Source organism: Mytilus edulis, chromosome 11 (assembly GCF_963676685.1).
Source record: "Mytilus edulis chromosome 11, xbMytEdul2.2, whole genome shotgun sequence".
NCBI classification, from domain to species: domain Eukaryota; kingdom Metazoa; phylum Mollusca; class Bivalvia; order Mytilida; family Mytilidae; genus Mytilus; species Mytilus edulis.
The window spans coordinates 65,078,851-65,104,545 of record NC_092354.1 but is presented as its reverse complement, the minus strand read 5'-3'; the positions used below and the strand labels follow the sequence as shown (position 1 = coordinate 65,104,545).

The following is a 25,695-nucleotide window of genomic DNA, read 5'->3' as shown; positions in this document are numbered from 1 at the left end:
GCATGTCCCGCATTTTATTAAAATGTAAACCAGGACTAATTCAAAGTCAGTGTGTTCAATGAACTTGACATTAAGGATACTACTGATACTATAAGGACTGCCTCATACCTTGATTTCTTTTTAAATCTATTAGTTCGAATGTTTATCTGGTATGTTTCCCCCACTTTCAAGACAAAATTCAAACAATATAGTACAAGAACAAAATTGTAGTTGGGCACACTTATTTATTTCATTCAGATATAAGGTACGCTGAGAACATTGACCAGTGGGCACCAGTTACCGGTTCATCACTTCCACCGTCCTGTTTTATAAACAGTTTATCGTCTTTTTGCAGGTTCATTACAGCATTCAAAGTACCTTGAGAATATTCTTTACCAAACGCTCCAACATTTGACTGACCATTCTTCACCAAGTGACAATGCAGTTGTTTCACACCATAAGACATCATAGAACTTGACACCAAGTATAAACCATTCATTGGTACAGTGAACACGCCAGTGTTAGGGTTATAAATACCACCATTATTTAGCCAGATTTTGTCAAATTTCATTACTTCATTTGATCCCAGAGCTTTTGTATGAGTAAGTGAAGCTGTAAACGCAGGACGCGTTTTCCTTGATAGTCCTAGGAAAAATTAAAAAATAAAATGTTGAATTGAGCAAAAATGCAGTTTAAGCAGAAAACATTATTTGGTCATTAATGGTTGAATTGTAATCTATAATAAACTTTGTTATAGGTTTTGAGTTAATTAAAAGATTGATATTGGAGTATCTCAGATTCTGTGAAAACAGATCTAGATACGAACAGATAGTTCATAAGCCAAACACGTTACATAATTACATACATTAGACAGTAAGAAAGTAAAGCGTATTACACCTTAAATCACGTAGTTAAAAATGTAGTCCATTTTGTTTTGAATGAAATAAAGTTTATTTTTCGTTAAGGGTGGTTAGGAAAATGTTAAAGCATAACAAGATATATTTACCAAAAAAAAATTTGATTATCAGTAATCCGAAATCGGTACACTAAAATATAAATGTGGTATGCTTTTAAAAAATCACTTGAGACAAAAGACTGATAGAAAATACAGAAATGTTCCACAAAACAACGTACCGTTAGTTTGAGTTTGTTGTTTTCGAGATTTACATAACGGGTCCAGCAGGTTTTCAGAAAAACCAGTATCAGATTCTGCAACATAAGTTGAAAAAGAAAAACTATTGGATATGAAAAATATTCATAAAAAAAATAATGAACGACTAGTAAAAAATACAGGATTTAGACGTGTTATCTTAATCCCATCAAGAGACGAGGAAATAAGGCATTTGACATGAATAGAGTTGAGAGTGCCAGCAGCCGATAATATCTCTTATAAATGGTCCTTTTCAGGGCCATCAATATTTTACAAAAAGATTCTAGTTTTGTTGTAAATTCGAGAAATTCGAACACAAATGTATTTTCAAACGTCAGTCTGTGTGTTATGTTAACAATATAGACACTTTAGTAAGTGTTCGAAATGCCCTTCCACTGTTAGTTCGGTATAATAAAACAATTGTGGCCCCTTAGAATCGATGAATAATTATTCAATGAAATAACCTTCTTGTGTTGACAATTTTGGATATTCACCTTTTCAACGGGCCATAATTGTATATAATACTATACAGAAATAATGAGACATGGATAACAAATGAATGTTCGAATAAATATATTATCTGATTATATTTGAAAATGAGTTGATACAAATGATAAGGTTTCTCTTCGTCTTGGTATGACACTACTTACCAAGACACTCATGTATGAAGTCAGGGAGTACAATAACTCATGTTGTTTAACTCAGAATGGTTAAACGTTCCGACAAGCAAAGTAAAATGATGAAATGTTTTCAACATTGGTGTATCATAATCAATTTTAAACTTTTAGTATCTACTTACCATGTAATTGTAAGAAAAAATTCTGAACCAATTATGTTTACATTACCTTTCTGGCAAGCTGCAAATATTTGTGCAATTTGTATGACAACAATCATAAGAAGTATACTGACTGCAGATGTCATCCTTGACAAGACTGATCTGGAAACTAACTGTTTTCGACTGGACGCAGCAGGCTTATTTTTTATTACTGGATAACGTGTTGATCAAATTGACATGCGATAAACTGTAATTTGAAACTTTAACATACTTTCAGAAAGACATGTAAATGAGGTAAATATCAGATTTATTGAAACAAACAAAAAAGTCAAAATTCGAAAATAGTATATGGGGTGTTTTCTTTCAACTTTTCTTCAAATACAATTGTAAAATCAAAAGTCCTTTTCTTGACCTTTTATATTCAATATGAGGCAAAGCCTTAATTTAAAATATACCTGAATCCGTTCACACGAAACATGCGAAAGTTGATTTTTTTCTCTAAGCAGTAAATTTTCTAATGAACCAATTCTGATTGCACAACAATGCCTCCCCATACAAAACGAAAAACAAAAAAACAACCAGAAACAACAACAAAAGTTAAAGGAATATTAAGTAGCAGGGGGCGGATCCAGCCATTTTAAAAAGGGGGTTCCCAACCCAGGATAAAAGGGGGGTCCAACTATATGTCCCAATTCAAATGCATTGATCGGCCGAAAAAAGGGGGGTTCAAACCCCCGCAACCCCCCCCCCCCCCCCCCCCCCTCTGGATCCGCCACTGAGTAGACACTCGATGAAATGATGATTTTACGATGTAACTTTGTTTTGAGCAGTCAGATTTGAGTTATCAATAGTGATCAATATAGTGGCTGCACGATCTTCACAAATGGCTGAGTAATTACTTCTTGTATTTTTTTTCATTTTCGATATTATTTCTCGTGCTTCGTTTTTCCCGATTTTTATTTTTCGTGCAACGTTTTTGCGATTTTTATTTCACGCGTTTCCGTGTTCATTATCCACTTTACCACCCTCTATTCACACCTAATCTTTCAAGTAAAAAAATGAATTTTAAAAGACATTCACATTTTCGGATAATATACCATCAATTATAATTGTATGATTTTTTTTTTTTGTAAACAGAATCGTTGGTCCCTTTCAGTAAGAACTAACAAGAAAGATTAAAAAAAAAAAAACAATTATACAATACCATACATACATGTAGCTGTAATTTACATATGTAACATTTTCGGGTTATTTTGGTATCAAATGACATTTCAAAATAGATTCATGCACCTCAAAATGCACGAAAAGACGAACAATAGAAAATAAATATAGCTTGAATCTAATTGTATAATCCATGTTTAAAAAGAGGTTCGAAAGATACCAGGCCTTAAAGGCATAAAACTTTGCTCAGTGTTCGGAGCACAAAAATCATGCTCGAAACATGAAATCCAGCAATTTGATTGGTTGATTTTCGAGTCCAAGTACAAAAATCATGCTCGAAAGTTTTATGACCGTGAGGCCAGATGGACATTCAAACTCATAAATCCGAAATAAACAGGCAACGCCATGTAAAAAAGACAAAACCACAAACAGACAAACAGACAAACAGACGAAAAATAATACACAAAACTCAACGTAGAAAATAAAGACTAAGCAACACGAACCCCACCAAAAACTTGGGTAATCTCATGTGCTCCGGAAGGGTATATCATGTAAGCAGATCTTGCTCCACATGTGGCACGCTTCAGAAATTATGGTCAATATTAAATGATTGGATTTTATGTAAATCAGTTGGATTAACTGAAAATATCTATGACGTGGTATAAATATCATGCTTCAGTGATTATGTTTCAGGTTCCAGTAGTATTTTTCATCATTTATGTTAGAATAAGTGTGATACGGCTCTCTAGGTGATGATTCAGCAGATCACATGGCTAGCGACGTCCGACGTGGTCATAATGTCGCGTGGAAACCGTAACGTTTGTAGGCTAGGATGCACACAGTCAGGTTTGTTTATACAGGATGCAGCAATGTTAGTGAAATATTATGTAAGTAAAAGCTTATTCAGTCACTAGTTCACCTTTATTGAGTGGGAATGATTTTACTCCAATGTTTTTGACAAAACTAGTAAATAAAAAGTACTATTGAAATTCGTAGTGACGAGTCTACGGATAATATAATTATGGTTTGTTTTAGTTGTTAAAACTATTAAAAATGTTCAGATACATGTATATATAATATTGAACACAAACATAACCGTATATTTTTATTTCAGAATTATTAATTCAGCTTACGGTATTTCAAAATTGGAACTATGATCATAACTACAAACCTTAAACAGGGATCTCTTAGATTTTGATGTGTAATTATAATCCAAAAATTGTGCCAATTGAATTATTATAGGAATTTTTGTCCTTGAAATAAATGTCTTATCCATTATGACATTTGTCCATTTTTGTATTTTCTCAGAAACCGTAATAGGTACAGAAAATCTATAAAGAGCAAAGATGTTAAGCACAATATATTTTAAAAAAAAATACGGCAATATATTTTTATAAGAAATTGTCAATCGACTCCGTTGTATGATGTTGTATATGAGGTTTTGCCCCTGAATGACAATGTTTACCCTATATTTGATTTTTTTGCAGAAACTATAATATATAGGAATAGCAAAATTTGCCGCATGTTACTCAATTTGGCTGAAATCACAAACTTGCTTATGGGAGGTTTTTTTCCAATTTTGCTAGTTATCTCGAAAACTTTAATAGATGTGTAAACTGTACATTTCAAATTTTTAATTAAGAAAACAGAATTGGTTGTAAAAATATTTTCAAAACATCATATTTCTCACACTAGTGAGCGATTCAGGCTCTCTGGAGCCTCTTGTTTGTTTTTACACAGTATGGTTTCCTAAAACGAGGTATTTGTAGCATGAAACAATGTTGAACTTATTAGTAAAACTTTAAAAAATAGTTGAACTGAAAATTAAACTGAGAAAGTTCAACTGAGGAAAAATATTACAAAAATCTAAGAAGAAAAAAATAATTATTTAATACACCCAAATACATTTTTATTTCACAAAACATGACTGTATAGTAAATCATTGCAGCACGGAGATATAAAATTCGCAAAAGGCAAAAACTATGTATAATCAGTACCACTTATGGTTAGTACCTTTATTTGGAAAATTCACGTTTTAATACCTCATAAAAAAAAATCCGTATGCAATATCCTACACGACTTTACACAAACATGACAATACCAACAGCAACAAAATAAAGAAGAGAAGAAAAAAAAACATTTGACCAGTTACTTCCTTTATCTGTAGACATGAGAAAAAGAAACCCTGTTTATCTAGCATGTTAGTATTGTAATGAGAAAAGTTGAATATTCTGGTACTGAAACATGGTCTGCTTCCTTTCGGACTCTCGACAGACACACTACATCTGTGAGAGTTGATGTTGGGACCTTTACATGTTGTGGGGAAAACTAGCTTATGTCTCGAATGAAATGAGACATTGCGGCTCTGCTACCGTTGTTGAAAGCAGGCCAGCTGTTCTGATGTTGTAGAGACAGACCGGGATCAACTGACACCTATAAGATTCAAAATTCAAACTCTTTTAATAAAATAAATAAAAACAAAAATAATACAAAACAGTTACAATCACAATAAAGTAAAACAAATATTGGCAATTATTTCTTTAAAAGAAAACAATGGATATTTTATAAAAACTTTATTTATGAAAACTATTAATTATCTCTATTTCAATTTAACTTGTTTTAAAATATTTTACTTTAAATCTTAATAACTTTTAATTAACAATTCAAAACTCATGACTTACCTATAAGATTCAAAATTCAAACTCTGACGTCTCAAAGCAGAATTTTGACTTATATAGCAATCATGATAAAATTAGAAATTTCCAAATATGGTTAGGGTCAATTGTATTTGTACAATTCGATTATATAATTTTTATGAAAGAGGTCACTCTGTTTATATCGGCCACGTAAACAATCGTGTATTGGAAATTTGAAGTAGATAAACATATTAATTAAATGGACAGAGAAATTGATTATTAGCGCTATAAAAGTTAATGATTAATTCTAACAACATATGTGTCCTAAATTAGTGTCAAAATACTGTCACAATAGATCTTTCTCCTTTAGAAAATCTTGTCCCAAGATTTAAATTAATTAGAAAAAAAAATTAATAATTTTATAAGATTTAGAGCAACTTAAAATATCATAATTTACTAAATTGATTATTGGATTTACAACTTTTAATTATTAATTTCAGTAAATAATTAATATCCATATGAAACTTCAAAATAACAAAGTAGACAATTAAGTTAAATATAAAGCAAGAATAAGGAATGAACTTTGTTTTAACATTTTTCTATTTTTTTATTTTTTTCATTTTTTTGAGAGTTTATTTTTTTTAATCACATTTCTTATTGTTGGTTTTATTTATGATGTGAACTTTCCACAATAGTTTTAAATGTTATTATTATTATTTATTTATTACTATTATTCTTCTATTTGCTCAATTTACAATTGGACATTTATTTAAAAATTATGAAATTTATGGTACAGTAATTATATACGCCTAAAGGTTTCAACAAAATGTTGTAATTCAAAATGAATTATGATTATGCAGAATAAACTTTTAACAGAATTTGATTAAGCATCTTTTTAGTCTCTAAGTTACTGTTAATCGTATGCATGGCGTTCCTACCTGCGAGGTAACCCATTTTATTTGTGGCGCTCCTTCTTTCAGGTAGCCCATTTTTATGCTTATATATATGTGGCGCTCCTACTTTGAGGTAGCCCAATCTCAATATTAAGTTAATATCTACACTATTTTTATGACTATATTGTACGATTTTCTTTACAGCAAATGGCAACAGGACTTCCTACCATGTTCCATGTAGATTAATTTTACAAGGGGATTCACTTTATGTGTCCTTTAAATAAAATTCAATCTAATCTTAGTAAAAAACTATATGCAAATAATATTCTGAAAAGTTATTCAATGAAATGAAAATTTAAATGAATACATAATTTACAACATTTTATTGAGCAAATTTGCTAACTTAATTATCAATGTTTTAGTTATTTCAATTAAAAATTTACAGATATGAAACACAATGTAGTTTATGAAAATAAAAATGAAGATTTAGTTTCATCGCTGGAAATCTTAAAATCAAAATTAAATTTCTTATTTATCATTTTGGAATTACTTACAGTTTCATGAAAATACATATTTTAAACAATACACAATAATATAACTTTACAATTGTTATTGTCACTGATGTTAATAAATGTTCTAACATAGTTCTGCATACTGTATCCTTTTTGTTGATTTTCTAAATGTCACAAATGAAATATTCTGTATATACTATGGAATCCTAAAGTTTGAAAGTTACGAAAATTATGTCCAACTGCAAATAGTTAATGTTCGAATTGTCCTTCTAGCATGTTATTTGGTCTGGATGTGATGATAAACTTTGACTTTTATAGATGTCTGTATAGATGTCAGCTTTAAGGGTCGTCCACCAATTATTATAACAAAAAGAAGGTTTCTGTACTGTTGTTTGTTCTGCTTGTTGCTCTTTTCTCTCGGCCTCTCGACAGACGAACTACATCTGTGAGAGCTGAGTCTGGAATCTTACATTTTGTGGGGGAACTAGTCGTGGACAATGCCTTGGATGGTATTTGGCATTGCCGCCGTTGTAAAGGCAAACCGGGCGTTGTTGCCGATGTAGAGGCAGGCCGGGATCGACTGACACCTATAAGATTCAAAATTCAAACTCTTTTAATAAAATAAATAAAAACAAAAATAATACAAAACAGTTACAATCACAATAAAGTAAAACAAATATTGGCAATTATTTCTTTAAAAGAAAACAATGGATATTTTATAAAAACTTTATTTATGAAAACTATTAATTATCTCTATTTCAATTTAACTTGTTTTAAAATATTTTACTTTAAATCTTAATAACTTTTAATTAACAATTCAAAACTCATGACTTACCTATAAGATTCAAAATTCAAACTCTGACGTCTCAAAGCAGAATTTTGACTTATATAGCAATCATGATAAAATTAGAAATTTCCAAATATGGTTAGGGTCAATTGTATTTGTACAATTCGATTATATAATTTTTATGAAAGAGGTCACTCTGTTTATATCGGCCACGTAAACAATCGTGTATTGGAAATTTGAAGTAGATAAACATATTAATTAAATGGACAGAGAAATTGATTATTAGCGCTATAAAAGTTAATGATTAATTCTAACAACATATGTGTCCTAAATTAGTGTCAAAATACTGTCACAATATTAGTTTAATTTGCATAATTTATGTTATATTTGTGATCATACTGCCAGGACGAATAGTTAGCACCAATATTTAGAAATCAATAAAACTGAGGTCTTCTTCAATTGTTTAATTTTTTTTTTTGATATTAGTAGTTAAATGGATGAGAACGAAAAATGCGGGATAAAACAGTCAAACATAATCTCAAATAGAGATGATCAATCCTCAACTCAGGAGATAAACGCTGCCTGCAATGACGAATCACATTCTGAATCAATTGAATTTGTTCAACTTACATCAAATGAATCTCAAAAAATTGTAACGCCTTCTTATATATATGTGTCTCAGATTAATGGACCTCCAAGAAATGCATATCCTTCGTACGTGGTAGATTCAGCAGACATGATACAAAATGTATCCGGAACACAATATACAACTGATAGCAGTTCCGAATCAGAGAAACATATTTCAAAACCACTTCCAACAAATCAATCTGGAGCGAAGAGCGAACAACCAAATTACTCAGCAAGCGAAAGAAGATCAACCCCAAAATCTAAAGGTCCAAATTTCGCTGAAAATTCTGATGGTTACATATCTTATATACCAGAATCAGAAAAACTTGTATCGAATCCACCGCCATTTAGTAACGCGGGTTCCATTGAACCAACCTCCGCAAATTTAGTACAAGAATCTATTTCACAATGTTCAAATGCTTCAAATAAACTATTTATAGACTTGTCTGAGGAAGCTCAATCATCCAAAACACTGAACCCAAAGAAAAAGTTGACAAAAATCCACTTACCGCGATTAAGATCGATGATGAAAAAAGATCCCGAAGTCAGACTTGTTAGTAAAGAAGCGGTTGTTGTTCTTGCTAAAGCTACCGAACTTTTTATAGAAGAACTTTGTAAAGATGCGATGAAAAACACACTACAAAGTACCACTAGACGAAAAACCTTGCAAAGAAAAGACCTCGGCCTGATGTTAGGTACAATACCCGTACTTGCTGTGCCTGTGATGACGGAAGAAAAGACGGGTGAAGGATCTTCTCTAGTCAGTCCATTTAGTCAAGATAAACAGACTGATTCTGAAGCTGTAGTGCGTGTGTCTTCATGCAGCAAGGAACAACAGACCTACACAAATGCGGCCGATTCCCTGGTAGCAAAGCAATCATATACCAAAGTAGTACCTATACCTCTTAGCAAAGAGTTACAGTCTGATACCAAACCCATGACGGCTATGACGTCATTTGATGATAAATCGATGAAGACTTCAAAGCCTTTCGGGGATTTTCAGACTAATTTTAAGTCAGATGATAATGAAGCCTTCGGTAAACAATTGCAATCAGCAAGGAATCGCCCTTTGAGTAACGACCTACAAACCAGTTCAGAATCGTTAAAGGCTACCCCTTTTAGTAAGGAAATGACAATTGGGACTACAGCAATGGTGTCTATGCCCTTTAGTAAGGACTTGCAGTCAGATTTCAGTCCAACTTTGGCTATGTTTTGTAACAAAGAACTTCAGACTGATGTTGCAACTGATAAGACTAAGCCCTTTTTCGGAGAACTCCAGTATGACGAAGACTCATTGATGGCAGATCCTTTCAGCACAGAATTCAGATGTGATGGCGAACCAGTATTAACTTTGCCATCAAATAAAACACTTCAAAATGATTCTAATTAAAACAATAACGAAAGACACGTTTATGAAGTGATGACACATCGGGTCACATTTATGGCACATGTTTATATTGAGAGAGATAGATAAAATGCATTTGTATATATTTGATATTTTATGATCTGTTGTATTTTCTTTGTATTGTAACATTCGATAATTGAAAGTTACTAGTCTTAGATATCTGTGATATATGGAAATTGAAAAACAAAGAATAGCTTTTCTCAATCTGAGATGTAGCTTCTGTTCTTTGACGAGACAAGTGTACCTTTCGTTGCCAAGAAAGGCAAACGATGTCAAAGGGATCAAACTCATAAGTTGAAAATAAACTGGCAATCGCAGGAATACTATAACTGTCTTTTATCACAAGCAGAACACGAATTCAAGCTAAGTAACTGCAAGTCCTACATTAATTTTTATAAATGTGCCATCTCCTTCCGATAATGGTTAATGAAGTGGAAGATTTTATTCGCATGTCTCTGTGGTCCAGTCCAAAAGACCCTTTTGCCTTTTATTTTACACACGGACTATAAGTAATGGTATGCAATGTTTCTGAAATTTTAAGTGTCAAAGATTCGTGTTTACTTTCAGTCATCTACATTGTCATGCTGTATTTTTTCTATTATTTATACTATTAATAGAATCATGGCTTTAAATTAGAATTTGTTTTCTTCCAGTTGTTCTACATTTTTAAAAAATCATAAATTTATTTGGAATTAAAGCTATTTAGTAGTACTGATACATCTGCAACATTTGAATTAGGTTAGGGTGCCCTTAAATAAAAAAAAATATCAAACAAACCTAATAATTTGTTGTTTTTCTTATTATAAAAAATGTCTTAAGCACGTAATAAAATAACCGATTAACATTTGATTTGTATGTAAATATGTAACAAGAGTGCACACACTGAAATGTCTCGCCTTCTATACTAATCATTGATATTATGTTGCTAGTCCTAAGTATAAAGCTAAGCTTTATTACAACTGTCACATAAACTTAACATTAACCAAGATAACTAAACAAAAACCAATGAACCTTGAAAATGAGGTCAAGGTCAGATGAACCATGCCAGGCAGACATGTACAGCTAACAATACTTCTATACAACATATATAGTTGACCTATTACTTATAGTTTAAGAAAAATAGACCAAAACACAAAAACTTAACACTGTGCAATGAACCGTGAAAATGAGGTCACGGTCAAATAAAACCTGCGCGACTGACATAAAGATCATAAAATATTTCCATACACCAAATATAGTTGACATATGGTATATTGTATTAGATAAAAAGACCAAAACTCAAAAACTTAACTTTGACCACTGAACCATGAAAATGAGGTCAAGGTCACATGACATCTGCCCGCTAGACATGTACACCTTACAATCATTCCATACAACAAATATAGTAGACCTATTGCATATAGTATGAGAAAAACAGACCAAAACACAAAAATTTAACTATAACCACTGAACCATGAAAATGAGGTCAAGGTCAGATGACACCTGCCAGTTGGACATGTACACCTTACAGTCCTTCCATACACCGAATATACTAGCCCTATAGCTTATAGTATCTGAGATATGGACTTGACCACCAAAACTTAACCTTGTTCACTGATCCATGAAATGAGGTCGAGGTCAAGTGAAAACTGTCTGACAGACATGAGGACCTTGCAAGGTACGCACATATCAAATATAGTTATCCTATTACTTATAATAAGAGAGACTTTAACATTACAAAAAATCTTAACTTTTTTTTCAAGTGGTCACTGAACCATGAAAATGAGGTCAAGGACATTGGACATGTGACTGACGGAAACTTTGTAACATGAGGCATCTATATACAAAGTATGAAGCATCCAGGTCTTCCACCTTCTAAAATATAAAGCTTTTAAGAAGTGAGCTAACGTCGCGGCAGCCGGATCACTATCCCTATGTCGAGCTTTCTGCAACAAAAGTTGCAGGCTCGACAAAAATTGTCGCAGAATCCACTCAGTATGTACTTCAGACGTTAAATATCACTTGGTTTCAACTTCTTTCGGATTGTAATCCTGAAACACACCTAGCAATATAAAATACATACCGTCATTTGATGTTGTGAATGGTCAAGAAGTTGGATGGATTCATGTTTAATGTCCAGTGGCAAATATTATATACATAAATGTTGAAGTGGTATGATAATGAACTGTGCTAGAGCTGAATTTTTAAGAGACATGTCACCCTACGATACACGTTATTCCAGAACCAAAAGAACCAGTATTTTCTTTAATCATAAGGTGCTGAGCTTGAAACCTCAACTAGGTATGATCAATGTGCATGAAAATAAGTTCAGGATAAGCCAACAATGTAAGACAGATGTTTACACCTTGCAATGATTCTATACACCAAATATAGTTGATCAATAACTAACAGCAAGTGAGAAACTAACCTATAATAGTATTTAGAAACAAACTTTACGGTTGCGACAGATAAGTGATAACAAGAAAAACAGTGTTAGGGGAGATAACTCTTACATGGAATGTTGATCCTATGATACACAAAAGGTCAGGATCGGATCAATCATATCATACAGCATAGACAACCTCCAAGATTCTATAGACAATATCATATTGATTAATCACTTCGTAAATGAGGACATTGCCTTTGGAAGGAAACTTGACATTTTTAATGATTTATAATAACCAAGTTTGTTTGTTCAAGTGAGACTATTAATTCCCTGTGTTAATCTGTTATTAAAACCAAATTAATCAGAATTGATTTTAATCATTTCAACGAAATAAAGATATCCATTGGTACACACAAGATATTGTCATTTAGCTATGAATAATGTGATTTTTGCTGAGATTGGTGAATGGTTGTCTGGTCATACCCTATAGCGGGTTATTTTCGCGGATAAAACAAAATCCCAAAAATAAATTCCCCCAATTTAAAAGTGCAAATGCAAAGGTGTTGATAAAAGTTTTGAAATCGCCAAAATAATAACCGCTAAAATATTTCGTATATTCAATGAAAATCGCAAAATTTTACACCAACTACATAACATGTTTTCCTATGGCATTTTATAGTATATTTGATTGTTTGTTTTTTCTTTGAAATGAATAACATTTTGTCATGTGGAAGTCTTACATAGCCGACTATTAGCTACTGGTTTGTTCATTGCTGAAGGCCTTACAGCGACATATAGTTTCTTACATACATGCAATTTGGTCTCGGATAGATAGTTGTATCATTGGTAATCATTCCATTTTCCTCCTTGATCTCTATTTTTTTTGGAAAAAGAAAACATGTATATACCAATAGTTAAATTTATTCCAATAACAATAAAGTAGTTTGTTTATAACTTAACTAAATAAATACAATTATCAATTCAAGTAAGGCATACAAACAATGTAACATGCCAAGGGAAGTAACTCTAATGTAACATGCCAAGGGAAGTAACTCCAATGTAACATGCCAAGGGAAGTAACTCCAATGTAACATGCCAAGGGAAGTAACTCTAATGTAACATGCCAAGGGAAGTAACTCCAATGTAACATGCCAAGGGAAGTAACTCTATAATATCTTCTGCCATCCATTGTATCAAAGTTTTTATGTAATCTCATGATATTGACTTAATGGCTAATGTATGTTTTGATCTATGTGAAGACTTTCTTATTAAATTGACAAATCTCTCTGGACTAAAGGTTTTTAAGTATCCACATTCTGAAAAAAATATCCCATTTTCTGAGCCCCTTCAGATTACTAAAACTGGTTGTATGTACAAGCAATTGAATGCTCAGATAAAAATTTCAGCTGGGGCCATAATAAATAATAGGTTTGTTTGCCCAAACGCTACCTACCCAGAAAAAAGCTGACTACTCAAATTCTTTTATTGTCCTGATTTGAAGAAGTTTTTTTTTTAATCAAATAGGCATGAAGACTAATAAACATCTGATACTTCAATTCTTTTTTCTGAAAAAAAAAAAGAAAATGCCTACCTACCTACCCACTGTCTTAACCTTTGGGTAGGGTTTGGGCAAACCAAAATATTTTTAAGTGTGGCCTGGGGAAGATTGATAAGCAGAAGCGGATTAAGGGGGAGGGTGGACCCTAACCCTCCCTTCTCTTTGGGAAACACTTGGTTGATTTTTAGGGAATCACTGAAGCATAACTGGAACAGGACTCCTCAGCCCCCTTTAATGAATTTGGATTGCCTCGTACATTTACAATGAAGTCATAATGTATTCGATGAAACAAATCCTAATAGCATGTAATTTCTGATGAATTTAAAGTAAACATGAATTAATAAACTTAAACTCTTTAAACAGTGATCTCCCCAGTGCCTTACATCACTCCGGTACCCTGGTACTATATTTTCCACCATGGTGCTATCTTGTATGATTTTTGAATAGAATGTATAGGGACCATGCATATGGTGCTAAATTATTTAGAAAACTAGTACTTTGTTAATTTTCATGGTGCAATTTGAAATTTCTGGGGGGAACACTGTACTCTTTATCTAAAGTTATAAATAACAGTTTTTCTGATTTTATAAAAATGTTTAAGCTTTTAATATTTTTAAGGTGAAAGAAAAACTACACATTGAGTATAATTTTAATGTGGACATTAACAAGTTTGAAAGAAATTTGCATTTATTTCTATAATTTCTACATCACACAATAATGTACAAAAAAATAGAAATCAGAAACCCCTGAAAAAAATAATTTCTCAAGTTTTTCAGAATGAATTGTTGGATCTGAATCTAAGAAATGTAATACAACATAGCTTTGTTAAAATATTTTCCTTAACTACAAGTTTTATCATGGAATGGCAATAAGTATATAAAACATTGAAACATGGCAAAAATTACAATCGAGACTCTTACGTCCAAAAAATAGATACATATAATTTATCATATGACCAGTTATCGGCACTTGATTGATAGATAGTTGTTGTTAAACACCACTTTCAGAACTTTTAAAATAAGCCCCCAACCCCATCCCTTAAAAAAGATAAAGGAAAAAGAGAAACTAAGCTTCTTGGACATTTTTTTTGTTTTATATTTCTAGTCCAAATAAATGATTCCTGGTCAAACCTTCCATTTAACTTTCAATAACATTGACCATAACTGCATGTTACATTTTGCAGTAAGCACTATTAAATTTTACTCCCAAATGTAAAATTAAAATTTGTAATAAAGGAAATTCAGCTGTTTTTTACACTTCTGTACATTTTTATGTATTAACTTGAATTATTATAAATGATCATCATTTTACATGTTTTATCTAACAATTCATAACAATTGATACCATTTTTGTCTGGAATGAAAATAATATACAATAGTGTTATTAAATGTTTGCATGATACAGGCAAACAGGTCAAACCAAAATAGTATATATGTCGCGCAATATATGGTCATAAGAAACAATCAGGCAAAATTAGCAAAAAAAAAAAAATTCTATCCCCTGGCAGAGAAAAAGGTAGGCAGAATTTTTTTTGGACTTTGTAGCTGCTTTTAGTGCTTTATTGAATGCAGGATAGTTTACACAGAAAATAGATTTTTTTGTTGGCATAAACTTATATTGGAAGCAATTAACTCAAAATTGAATTTAAATCTAATTATAAATAACATGATGAGTACGCTGTGAAAACAAATAAATTCTATCTGCACTGTACATATGGTTTTAAGAAAACTTAATACAAATTGAGCACTAATATGACTATATATAAGAATGATCATCTTCAATGTACTGACTACTATCTGTAGATAATGCAACCATGGCAATAGCTGCATTATTATCATTGTCTGTTGTGTCTGGCAATGTATCTATTGTTATTGAATCTGCAGTGTTCGTCTCTGAGGAAACTGTTGTCATGGTGATTGTACCTGCCGTGTTTGAAGGATCTGTTGTAACCATGTGTTGTGTGATATAAACTGGTACCCCTTCAGAACTCCCGTCTTCACTAGATTTAACTATCTGACATTGATAAACATTCTCCTCACCAGAGTTCATATCCTGCGGAATCTGTATTATGACCTCTTGACCTTGGCTGTCATTCATAACAAATGGAATGTTTCCACTGGATAATTCAATGACCTCTTGACCTGAGCTACCTCCAATATGGAAATTTTGTGGAACTTCTTCAACTAATGATGGTACATTGACCTCAGCTTCTGACTGATTGTTTCCATCTAACCGGGCCTCGGATGAAACAGTTTCTAAAGTACTTATATCTATCTCAACGGGCACAACTTCTTCTTCATTCGGCACTACATCTCCTGTAGAAATATTAGCCTCATTTTCAATTAACTTTGACTCTTCTGCTGAATCATCATGGCCGCCATTTTGTTCTGTGTCATCTGAGTGATTTTCATTGACATGTAATTCTAACTCATCAAGTGACATGAAAGCTTCATAACACTTCCTGCATTCATAGACCATCAACATATCGTCATCCTCCATTGATTCATCCTGACTTTCTCCGTCAGTTTTCTTACGATGGATAAGCTGATGTCGTAGAAGATTGAAGCGTTTATTGAAATATTTCTTACATCCAGGTTCATCACATTCATGTACTGTAGGGGTTATGGGTTCACCACCTGTAAAATAAATATTACATTAAATATTACATTTATATTCAAGAAAATAAGGATATAAACAGATAAAACATGAGACAACTATATCATTCATATTATGTATATTGAGGATGTTTACTACATTCTAGGGTTGACAACTTCTCGAACAACTTTCCCTTTGTCCAATTTAATATCCGTAAGAGAAAACACTGGCCACTCACCTAAATTCTGTACTCACTCAAACATTTTCAAACTGCAACTTTGATAAAAATCATTCTATTGTGTTTCAGGTCTAATTTCTCCAAGACAAGATAAAGTGTCCTCAGCTTTAACATTTGTTTGATATTTAAAAATCAGATTTTAAGGAGATCTTTTTTTCTATGTTTTATATTATGATTATTGTGTCTCACATTTTTGTCAATGTTGTTAATTAATTTATGATGTTTGCTCTGTTTATTCTCGTCCTATATCATCACACAATTCTATAATTTGTATGTGTCTATGTTGTCATATGACCTGAACAAGCTCACCTTGAATTCCATGTTTAAAGTGTCTGTGTATTTCCAGGGTTTACCCTGGGTCAATTATTTTTTTCGCCACCTCTTTCGCCAAAACAATATATTTTTCGCCACTTTATTATTTTTTTCGCCAAGTAACATAACTATATTTTTCGTTTAAAATTTACCTTTTTTTCTTACCCCCCCCCCCTTTTTCCCTTATATAAGGTGATTTTGCTCCATTGTGTCTATGATTATTCTGTCAAACTTATTTTAGAGTCTACATTTAATGAATAAACACTAAACATTTACTTTAAAACAACAGATTTTGTTTTTAACATAAAAGGGAAAAATATTCATTGTATTTTAAACAACTTTCTAAATGAGGGGGCCACTATACTTTTGATAATAAAGAAGATATAAGTCCTGGAATACAACAAAATTAATGGACATGTTTTGATTATATAATACCAGTATAGTTCGTAGGGAAAGTTTCTTTAAAAGAAAAATATTGATGTGCCCTTTTGTACTAAGAAGTGGTTTTTACAACAAAACAAAAGCTTTTATCACATGATATTTTGATCCTTGTTCCCAACCTTTTGGATAGATTTCTTCAAAACGACAGTTTTCTTTTCTTGACCATCGTAAATGAAAAAGTTGAGACTAAAACTATGCTTGAAACACACGTGTCACTCAAACAACTTTAAAGTAGTCTCCCTAATCAATTACCTATATTAAAGTCAAAGGATAATTAAAGTTTTGAATCAGAGATTTTTCTTGCTTTTGAAAATTTTTCGTCACAACAACAGCTTTCTTTTCTAAACTATCTTTAAAAGGAGAGGAAACGTCAAAAGTTTGCTTCAAACACGTGCGTCGCAAAGTCGTAAATAAATTCTGTATGTGACATTTAGCGGAAGCCATTTAACCATATCATTTTGTCAAACAATTCAATCAACACCTTTATTAATTAGTCCTTTGTTGTCGATAGCTATAAAATGCAGTCAGCTGATTATTGATTTTCTGTCCAAATCTTAATGAGGTCAAGGTGAATTCCGAGTATTGTCTGATCGGGTAAAGTCCGAGAAACTCGAAAAAAGTAAATAAACAAGATGTAGGAAAATAACATGATCGTTCTATATATTTCTTTCGCCAAATTCTTTCGCAAATGACGAATTTTTATCGCCACAATTATTATTTTTTCGCAAATTGCGAAAATGGCGACCGCCAGCAGAAACCCTGGTATTTCACATGATTTCTTCATGGTTCTTATATATTCTCTATAACCTGACTGTGTGTATTATTATTTAACATGTTTAATCATGTTAATGAGTGTGCATCACTTAAAATTTTTTCACTGATAAAACCTAGCTTTGGCACATCTGAAATAACCTAGAACTTGGCAATTTTTGCATGTCTCGGACAAATCTTTTTTGACACAAATTACCGTACTGTGACAATCTATTTAATGCCTGTGTGTTTCATCTTAAATAACCATGAATTACTTAAGCTTCGACGTGTCTCAGACAAATGGTTTTTGCATTAAAACCTTACTCAGACGCATTACATTAAACAAATTTGCTTTATGCCTTAAGTGTTTCATATTTTTTTTTTCTATGAGGAATCTATAATCATGATAATACATGTATGTTAACTTTTCTATACCTCGATAAATCTTACCTTGAGTATCATGCTTAATGAGTCTGTGGGTCTCCAGATGGTTTCTCTGTTTAAAGACCTTATTACAGATGTCACATTTGTGTATGATTTTGTGAAGTTTTCGATGCCTTTCTAAGTTCTCTTTCCTCTTCACTACTTTAGCACAGATTTCACATTGGTAGATAGGCTTTTCTTTGTCGTCCCCTTTAACACTCTTGGTATGTCTCTTGGATGCATTCTTTAGTACACTGTAACAGCCGGTAAATCTCAAGTTTTCTTGAATCTGTTTCTCAATGTCTCTAATTTCTTCTGCAGTCATGACAACACCTTCACTCTCCTTTTATTAAATAAGAAAAATAAACAAATAATGAATATAGTTATGTTAACTTGACATAAAGTCAAATGAGACCAATATTAAATGTGTGTTTGACTTATAAATTTGTATAAAACAGGCATACCAAAATTGATTAAAAACTGAACAACTTTTATTTTTTTAATATTGTCAAGATGGTTAATTTCCTTTTTTTCTACTGTGATGGATGTGATCAAGATTATTAAATAATGAGGAAAAAAAGTACATCTGATGCAAAAAAAACTGTCCTCTTCAGCATTTTTAGATACTGTAGACTTTCATGACTATGTTAAAGTTCATGAAGTTTGAAGTGAGATCTCAGTTTCAATGTAACTTAAGGGGGTGGACCTTGGTTCAGGGAGATAACTCTTTAAATCAGTTAAGCGTTTGTAAAAGTCAAGTTCATCAATGTTTTTTAAGCATTTACCTGAAACAGATTAAAAATAATCTATGTAACCTAGAAGCTTAGAATATGTTTTTGAAAATGGTTGACACAAACGTACTGATGATTTTAAGAGTTATTTCCCTTAACCTAGGTCTACCTCCTTAATATTTTCATGTGTCTGTCATAAGTCAGAAGCCTGTAATTCAGTGGTTGTTATTTCTTTCTGTATGTCATATTTGTTTTTTGTTTATTGTTTTGTAAATAAGTTTTTTGTTTAAATTGTTTTACAGTTGTCATTTTCAGGCCTTTAATTGCTGACTAACTGGCCATGGTATTGGTTTTGCTCATTGTTGAAGCCCATATGGATGTACACAACAGCCCGTGTGGATTTTGCTTTTTCCACCTGCCCACTCTAGCTAAAATCTCTTTTTTGTACAAATATTGATTAAAAATGCTTATCTGATTTTTTCAAGTGATTGTACATGTTGTACTTGCAAGTCTTTAGATGATACAAAAGAAATTGAATGCCCACTCCTACAGGTGGGCAGTGTGGACAAGGTAAAAATTTGGCCCACCCGGTGCCCACTCCCATGGTGGGCCGGTGGACAAAGCAAAATCCACCTAAGCTGTAGTGTATGGTGACATATAAATTTTTACTTCTAAGTCATAAACAATCATACCACATCTTATTTTTGTACACATGTATGAATACAAGGGATACAATTCACTTGAGAAAAATGTCTAAAAATCCTTTGTCATAAATGCGTAAGTGCGAACCATGGTTATGACTGACAAGATTTGTCTGGAAATATCAATACATCTGAACTTATATTTGACATTACCTTATAATTAAGTTCATAATCAGAAATATCCATGTTATGTATGTTTTTAATATGACTCTGTAATGCTATAAGGTTGGTAAAATGTCTTCCACAGATGCTACATAAATATCGCCCATCATTAGTAGTTTGTACGATTCCCGTCTTCGTGACATCTGTTGGGCGTTCACCAGGTTTGTCAGGAAGATGTGTTTCCATGTGTTTAACTAGGTCGGCATTCCACGGTAACATTTTTCCGCAATGGCTACAACAATAAAGAGTATTTTTCTGAGTGGCTGCAACTTCGTCATCTTCTGCCATGTTCTGGTCTTTCTCAATTTCCCCGTCTGCATCGACCACACCAACTTCTAATACGGACTGTTTTTCAAAATCTTTCGAACTGTCTGTTGACGTATTATCTGGTGTCATTTCAACTGTATTAACTGGTACGATTTCATTTTCCATTTCATTAGAATTAGAGATATTATTCTCTTCTTCATAGTCTTCTTCCGTATCGTCAACTTCAATTTTGATCATGGTACCCACATATTCTTCAGTATCTTCCTTCACAGGTTCATTCCGTACTGCCATGGCTTTCAGACCATCTTTCTCATGAATTTTACAATGTTTTTCAAAAGTATCAATTCTAAAATAGGTCTGCTTACAAATGTTACAATTATATAGCCGTGAATTCTCATGTTGTTTTTCATGCTTCTGAAGCCTAAACGGGTCCCGATAAGTTTTCGTACAAAACCTACATCTCAGACGAACTATATTTGAATCGTCTTTGGGTTTCAAGAGTTTTTCGACACCATCATGCTTCAAAAGATGTTTCTGCAAACTTAAAAGATTTCTAGCTGTAAAAGCACAAATTTGACATCGAAGGTGATCGTTATTATGTGTTTTCACATGAGCCTTAGCATGATCCCTCCGGCTGAATCGTTTGTCACATTTTTCACATCCGTAAGGTCTTTCTCCAGTATGCTTACGTCTGTGATTCTTAAGTTGTTGTTTCTGATTAAATCCCATGTGACAGAACTCACATTTAAATGGTTTAATACCTGTGTGGAGCCTCATGTGTATCTTAAGATCGTTACTCTGTGTAAACTTTTTATTACACTGGTTACACTCCCAAGGTTTCTCTTTAGTGTGGACAACCATGTGTCTCTTCAATAAGCCTTTATAATTAAATACTTTATGACAAATGTTACAGTTATGTAGTTTTCCGTCAAGGTGCAAACGTAGATGACGTTCTAAAAAGGACAAATCTTTAAACTGTTTCTCACATAAATCACACCTATATAAAATTTCTGGGACATCATCTATAGGTTTGTCCAACCCTAACTGACCAATTGTGAGAATCTGAGGTGCTGGTTCTGGTTCGATACTAGCAATTTCAATGGTTGCCGTCTCTACAGAATCATCTTGAGTAGATACAAAGTTGACAACAGGAATTTCGTTTTCAATGTCCTGTTCTGCTTGTTCATGCTGGACAATTTTCATGATGTCTTCTTTGAGGTGTTCATCTCCTTCGTAATGATATTTTCTCATATGTCTTTTAAGATGTCCATTAGCGGTAAACCCTTTCTGACATATCTGACATCGTATATCTGATTCTGTATGTATACGGGAATGCTCTTCCATATGATGTTTTCTCCCGAATCTTTTACCACAATGTTCACATTCATAATTCTTTTCACCAGTATGTGTCAGCATGTGTTTTTTGACATTTTGTCGTTGTGTGAACCCCTTACCACAAACCTCACATTTGAATGGCCTTGACCCTGTGTGGGACCTCATGTGAGCTGTTAAATCATTGCTCTGTGTGAACCTCTTATGGCATAACGAACACTCATATGGTCTCACACCTGTGTGTATTCTTATATGACGTTTAAGAATGGATGAATTTGCCAATTCCTTTCCGCAAATCAGACATTTAAATTTCTTGTTTGCTAGTGCACGGCTATATTTTTTCATTTCAGTTGTTTGGACACTAACATCTTGATAAACAGGGGAATCCCCATATTTAAAAACTACGGGATTATTATCATCTGTTTCAAATTGTGGCTCAACTTTTGCTTTACTAGACGTTAATGCTTTATCATTTTGATTAAGAACGACAGTGGGTGTGGCTTTATCACCTTGATTGACAACTACAATTTGTTGACCTGAGGTCGTATTCAGATTGAGAGGAGTTACACCGTTCTGTGTGATGATTACTAAGACGTTTGTTAATTCTTCTCCGTCGCCACCTTCTTTCACCTGAGCTAGCTGGAACATATTATTTTGCTGTTCTTCCTCACTTTCACCATCTTTTACTTGAGCTAAATGGAACACCCGACTTCTCTGCTGTTCTGCCATGCTGGTTCACAGCCTGAAATACAATTAAATAATGCTGATTACAAATAGTAACTTGTCTACAGTCTAACACACGAGGAATCAACGAAAATTCTAAGACTTTGGTTTCATTTTAATAAATACATACATTTGCAATAAAATAAAATTTCACAACATATCAGAACATATATGGAAACATGGTAATCGTGATTATGCAAAAGAGGCATGGTGTCCTATCTGAACAAAGAATTCAGTCTTGTGTGTGAAATATAATTTTGTAATATAACATTTACATGTATGTTCATTCTGTCTAAGGACTTAGACTTCTTTTAAACTGACTTTTACTGTGCTAATTGTTGTGTGTTTGTTTTTTCTACATTGGCTAGAGGTATAGGTGGAGGGTTGAGATCTCAAAAACATGTTTAACCCGCCACATATTTGCACCTGTCCAAAGTCAAGAGCCTCTGGCCTTTGTTTGTCTTGTATGATTTCTAATTTTAGTTTCTTGTGTATATTTTAGAGTTTAGTATATAGGATATTCATTATCACTGAACTAGAATACATTTTTGTTTAGGGGCCAGCTGAAACACACCTCCAGGTGCAGGAGTTTCTCGCTGCACTGAAGACCCATTGATGGCTTTTGGCTGTTGTCTGCTCTTTCATGTCTTTGGTCAGGTTGTTGTCTCTTGACATATTCTCCATTCCCATTCTCAATTTTAAATAAGGAATGGCTGCCAATGACTGAGACAATGTTAACTTATAGAATCTACAGTATATCATGTATATATATAATATTTACTTGTCAAATTGAATTTTTAATTTCTTTTCAAGGTTCAAGTGGTCATCCCTTGGGCTTTTTCAATTACATGTATTATAACTTTATTATTAAAAAGAGTATACTTTTTTTTACAATCCCTGAAATCATTTTAGAAATCTGCAACACATACACATGTAGAAATTAAGTATGTAAATATTGGCTTTTAAAGAAGACCCAGGAACTATCTGTCAGAAAATAAAAGACAAATGAGATTTAAACTCTTCATGAATGCAATAAAGTCAACTATTAAAATATATTGACAATTTAACCCTCTTTCAGAGCAATACATGTACATGTACATTCAAGAGAAATCCAACAAGAGAAAAAAATATGACGGTTTTTCTTTATAGATAATTCAGACATTTCAAGTTTAAAAAAAAATGTATAGCTAAGGGAGATAATAACTCTGTAATATACCATAGTGTACCTCCAAGATCAGTTACTTGTACGAGTTAATAACATATTACCTACTTATAATTACAGTCAGGGGTACTACTTGTAATCTTTACTTACTAGAAGAAGTAATATTAATATACTTACATAAGTAAATTTGTAGGATACTTATACAAGTGAATTTTATTTACTTGTAAGGTAAAAAAAAATATGGTGTAGTTATGTCCCTTAGTTATTCAGATTTCTTTTAACTATGTACAGTACATTATTTTTTTGTATGTGAAAAAGTCATCCTCTCTACTTTTCTTGTATTCTTAAGGTGGTACCTAACACTACAGGGAGATAACTCTGTACAGTCAGCTAAACATTTTAATTACGTTGTGTTGTAAAAGGAATATTAAGCTTCTCAATGATCAAAATTGGTGTTTGTCAAACTGCTATTTAACCTGTATTTAACAGTGTAATTTTTCTGACAAAACAGTTGGTTCAAAGTTTTTGAAATTTTTATATTTTTGTTAAAGGGTCAAAGAAAATACTTTTACAAAATTTTATGAAAATTAAACGAGCCAAATCAATTTTAGTGAAAGTGTTGGGTACCACCTTAAGTTATATAATTAGGATTTCTTTTTTTCTGATAGAATTTTAAATTGTCTGCCCTTTGCAGATGTCTTTACTAATCTTTTAAGAGTAATTTCATAGACAATGAAAATCCCACTTGTCTGTTATCTGCAGAACACTGCTCATTTACAAGCCTTCAAGGAGAAATTTTTGCACAATACGTTTCTTTGTTGAATTAATGAGATCAAACATTGCAATTGAATTCAAATAAAAAATTCTGAGGTCACCTGGGACAAAATCATTAACAGCATGTCTTTACATTGAACATTTGTACATCTCAAAAAAATAATTCACTAATACAAGAGAATTTTTGAAAAAAATTAAGGGAAGGCAGTGTTCTCCCCAGGATTTTTGGATAGCGCTGTGGTAAGCGCGTGATTTTCGACAATTCTCAGTAACTTTGTCGCGGCGTGTGGTTGGTTTGTAATTGATTTGTTATGTGTTTTTCTTATATAATGCTATTGATGTTTTTTCTTGTAATGATGTCCTCATCATGCTCATGGAAGTTACCCCTTTGTTTGCTAATGTTATTGTCTGGATATAAACATGATAGAAGAAAAGTCTTTTTGTCTCCATTGTAAATACATATAATCCTCATATCATCTGTCTATAAAACCCAAGGAGAAGTCTTTTCCATGGTGGGTCTATACCAGACTGCCTAGATGTGAAGATTTCTTATCACTAACAGGTGATGTTGCAGAACATGTAGGACCAACAATAAAGTCATTGTCAGCTTCTGTGAGAAAGTTTTCAATGACAAGATTGGTATTTTTTACATTTACTTTTATTAACATTTCTAGCAAAGTACAACTTTTCAATAAAAATGAGTATAGTATTTCAAAGGAAGAAATGAAATTGCCCTTTTAATAATATTCAAATCTTATCAAAGACTTGCTTAAAAAAAAGGCTAAAATATTCCAATTATGAATATGAAAGAAATCCTTTAAAAATATTTTAAAGAGATTTTTTTTATTTCAAAGGTGAATTACCAATCAAATACATTATGTATGCCAATTGAAACAACTACCACCTTTAAAGGTTTTGTTTGATAATTTTATAAACATTTGAATACATGCCACCAGATAAGTTTGTCAAGATTTGACAATACTTCTTTTAGGTCTTTCCCTCCCAAATTATCTCCCTTACTGCTGACATAACTTCCTGTTTACACCTGTGTCTTTTTTAGCATTAAATACTATTCCTTATCCAAGCCATCCTCTGTTTACATTAAATTTAAAGCAATATTTAATTAAGATATATTGATGATTGGTTGACAAATATCGATATTTTATATATATATACACAAAATTTTCGTTTTGTTTTATTCCCTTATCCTTTTGAAAAAGAGCCATGTATGGTCAA

The 25,695-nt window shown here is 32.4% G+C and overlaps 3 protein-coding genes across 10 annotated transcripts in view; 1 reads left to right on the top strand and 2 right to left on the bottom strand.

Annotated features, from left to right (window-relative positions):
• Positions 1-204: 204 nt before the first annotated feature.
• LOC139496082 (complement C1q-like protein 2) lies at positions 205-2,646 on the bottom strand. Of its 2 annotated transcripts, XM_071284528.1 has the most exons (3): positions 1,975-2,646; positions 1,114-1,188; positions 205-624 (listed from the first exon to the last, which is right to left on the bottom strand). In XM_071284528.1, the coding sequence occupies exons 1-3, from the start codon at positions 2,048-2,050 to the stop codon at positions 230-232; spliced, it is 546 nt and encodes a 181-aa protein (XP_071140629.1). In that variant the 5' UTR covers positions 2,051-2,646; the 3' UTR covers positions 205-229. The 2 variants fall into 2 exon arrangements, with proteins under 2 accessions (XP_071140629.1, XP_071140630.1); XM_071284529.1 differs by lacking the exon at positions 1,114-1,188.
• Positions 2,647-3,820: 1,174 nt separating this feature from the next.
• On the top strand, positions 3,821-10,022 carry LOC139496081 (uncharacterized). 2 transcript variants are annotated; one of them, XM_071284526.1, is made up of 2 exons: positions 3,821-3,952; positions 8,380-10,022. In XM_071284526.1, the coding sequence occupies exon 2, from the start codon at positions 8,387-8,389 to the stop codon at positions 9,908-9,910; it is 1,524 nt and encodes a 507-aa protein (XP_071140627.1). In that variant the 5' UTR covers positions 3,821-3,952; positions 8,380-8,386; the 3' UTR covers positions 9,911-10,022. The 2 variants fall into 2 exon arrangements, with proteins under 2 accessions (XP_071140627.1, XP_071140628.1); XM_071284527.1 differs by having other exon boundaries at positions 3,827-3,952; positions 8,383-10,022.
• A 3,171-nt stretch (positions 10,023-13,193) lies between these two features.
• LOC139496080 (zinc finger protein 808-like) overlaps positions 13,194-25,695 on the bottom strand; it is a 29,487-nt gene continuing 16,985 nt past the window's right edge. For 4 of the 6 annotated variants that reach the window (XM_071284521.1, XM_071284522.1, XM_071284523.1 and 1 more), the window contains exons 2-4: positions 20,193-22,542; positions 18,635-18,950; positions 13,194-16,484 (exon numbers count right to left, since the gene is read on the bottom strand). In XM_071284521.1, the coding sequence (XP_071140622.1) occupies positions 15,604-16,484; positions 18,635-18,950; positions 20,193-22,529 (3,534 nt within the window). In that variant the 5' untranslated portion in view covers positions 22,530-22,542 and the 3' untranslated portion in view covers positions 13,194-15,603. The remainder of the gene's footprint in view (positions 16,485-18,634; positions 18,951-20,192; positions 22,543-25,695) is intronic. The other 2 variants (XR_011657538.1, XR_011657539.1) reach the window with 1 other exon arrangement.

Excerpts from the sequence above, each read along its gene's own strand:
- LOC139496082 (XM_071284528.1), bottom strand. The coding sequence starts at position 2,050 with ATGACATCTGCAGTCAGTATACTTCTTATGATTGTTGTCATACAAATT. Across the intron at positions 1,189-1,974 it reads ATTTGCAGCTTGCCAGAAAG|AATCTGATACTGGTTTTTCT; the intron begins GTAATGTAAACA and ends CTTATGTTGCAG. Across the intron at positions 625-1,113 it reads ACAACAAACTCAAACTAACG|GACTATCAAGGAAAACGCGT; the intron begins GTACGTTGTTTT and ends AATTTTTCCTAG.
- LOC139496081 (XM_071284526.1), top strand. The coding sequence starts at position 8,387 with ATGGATGAGAACGAAAAATGCGGGATAAAACAGTCAAACATAATCTCA.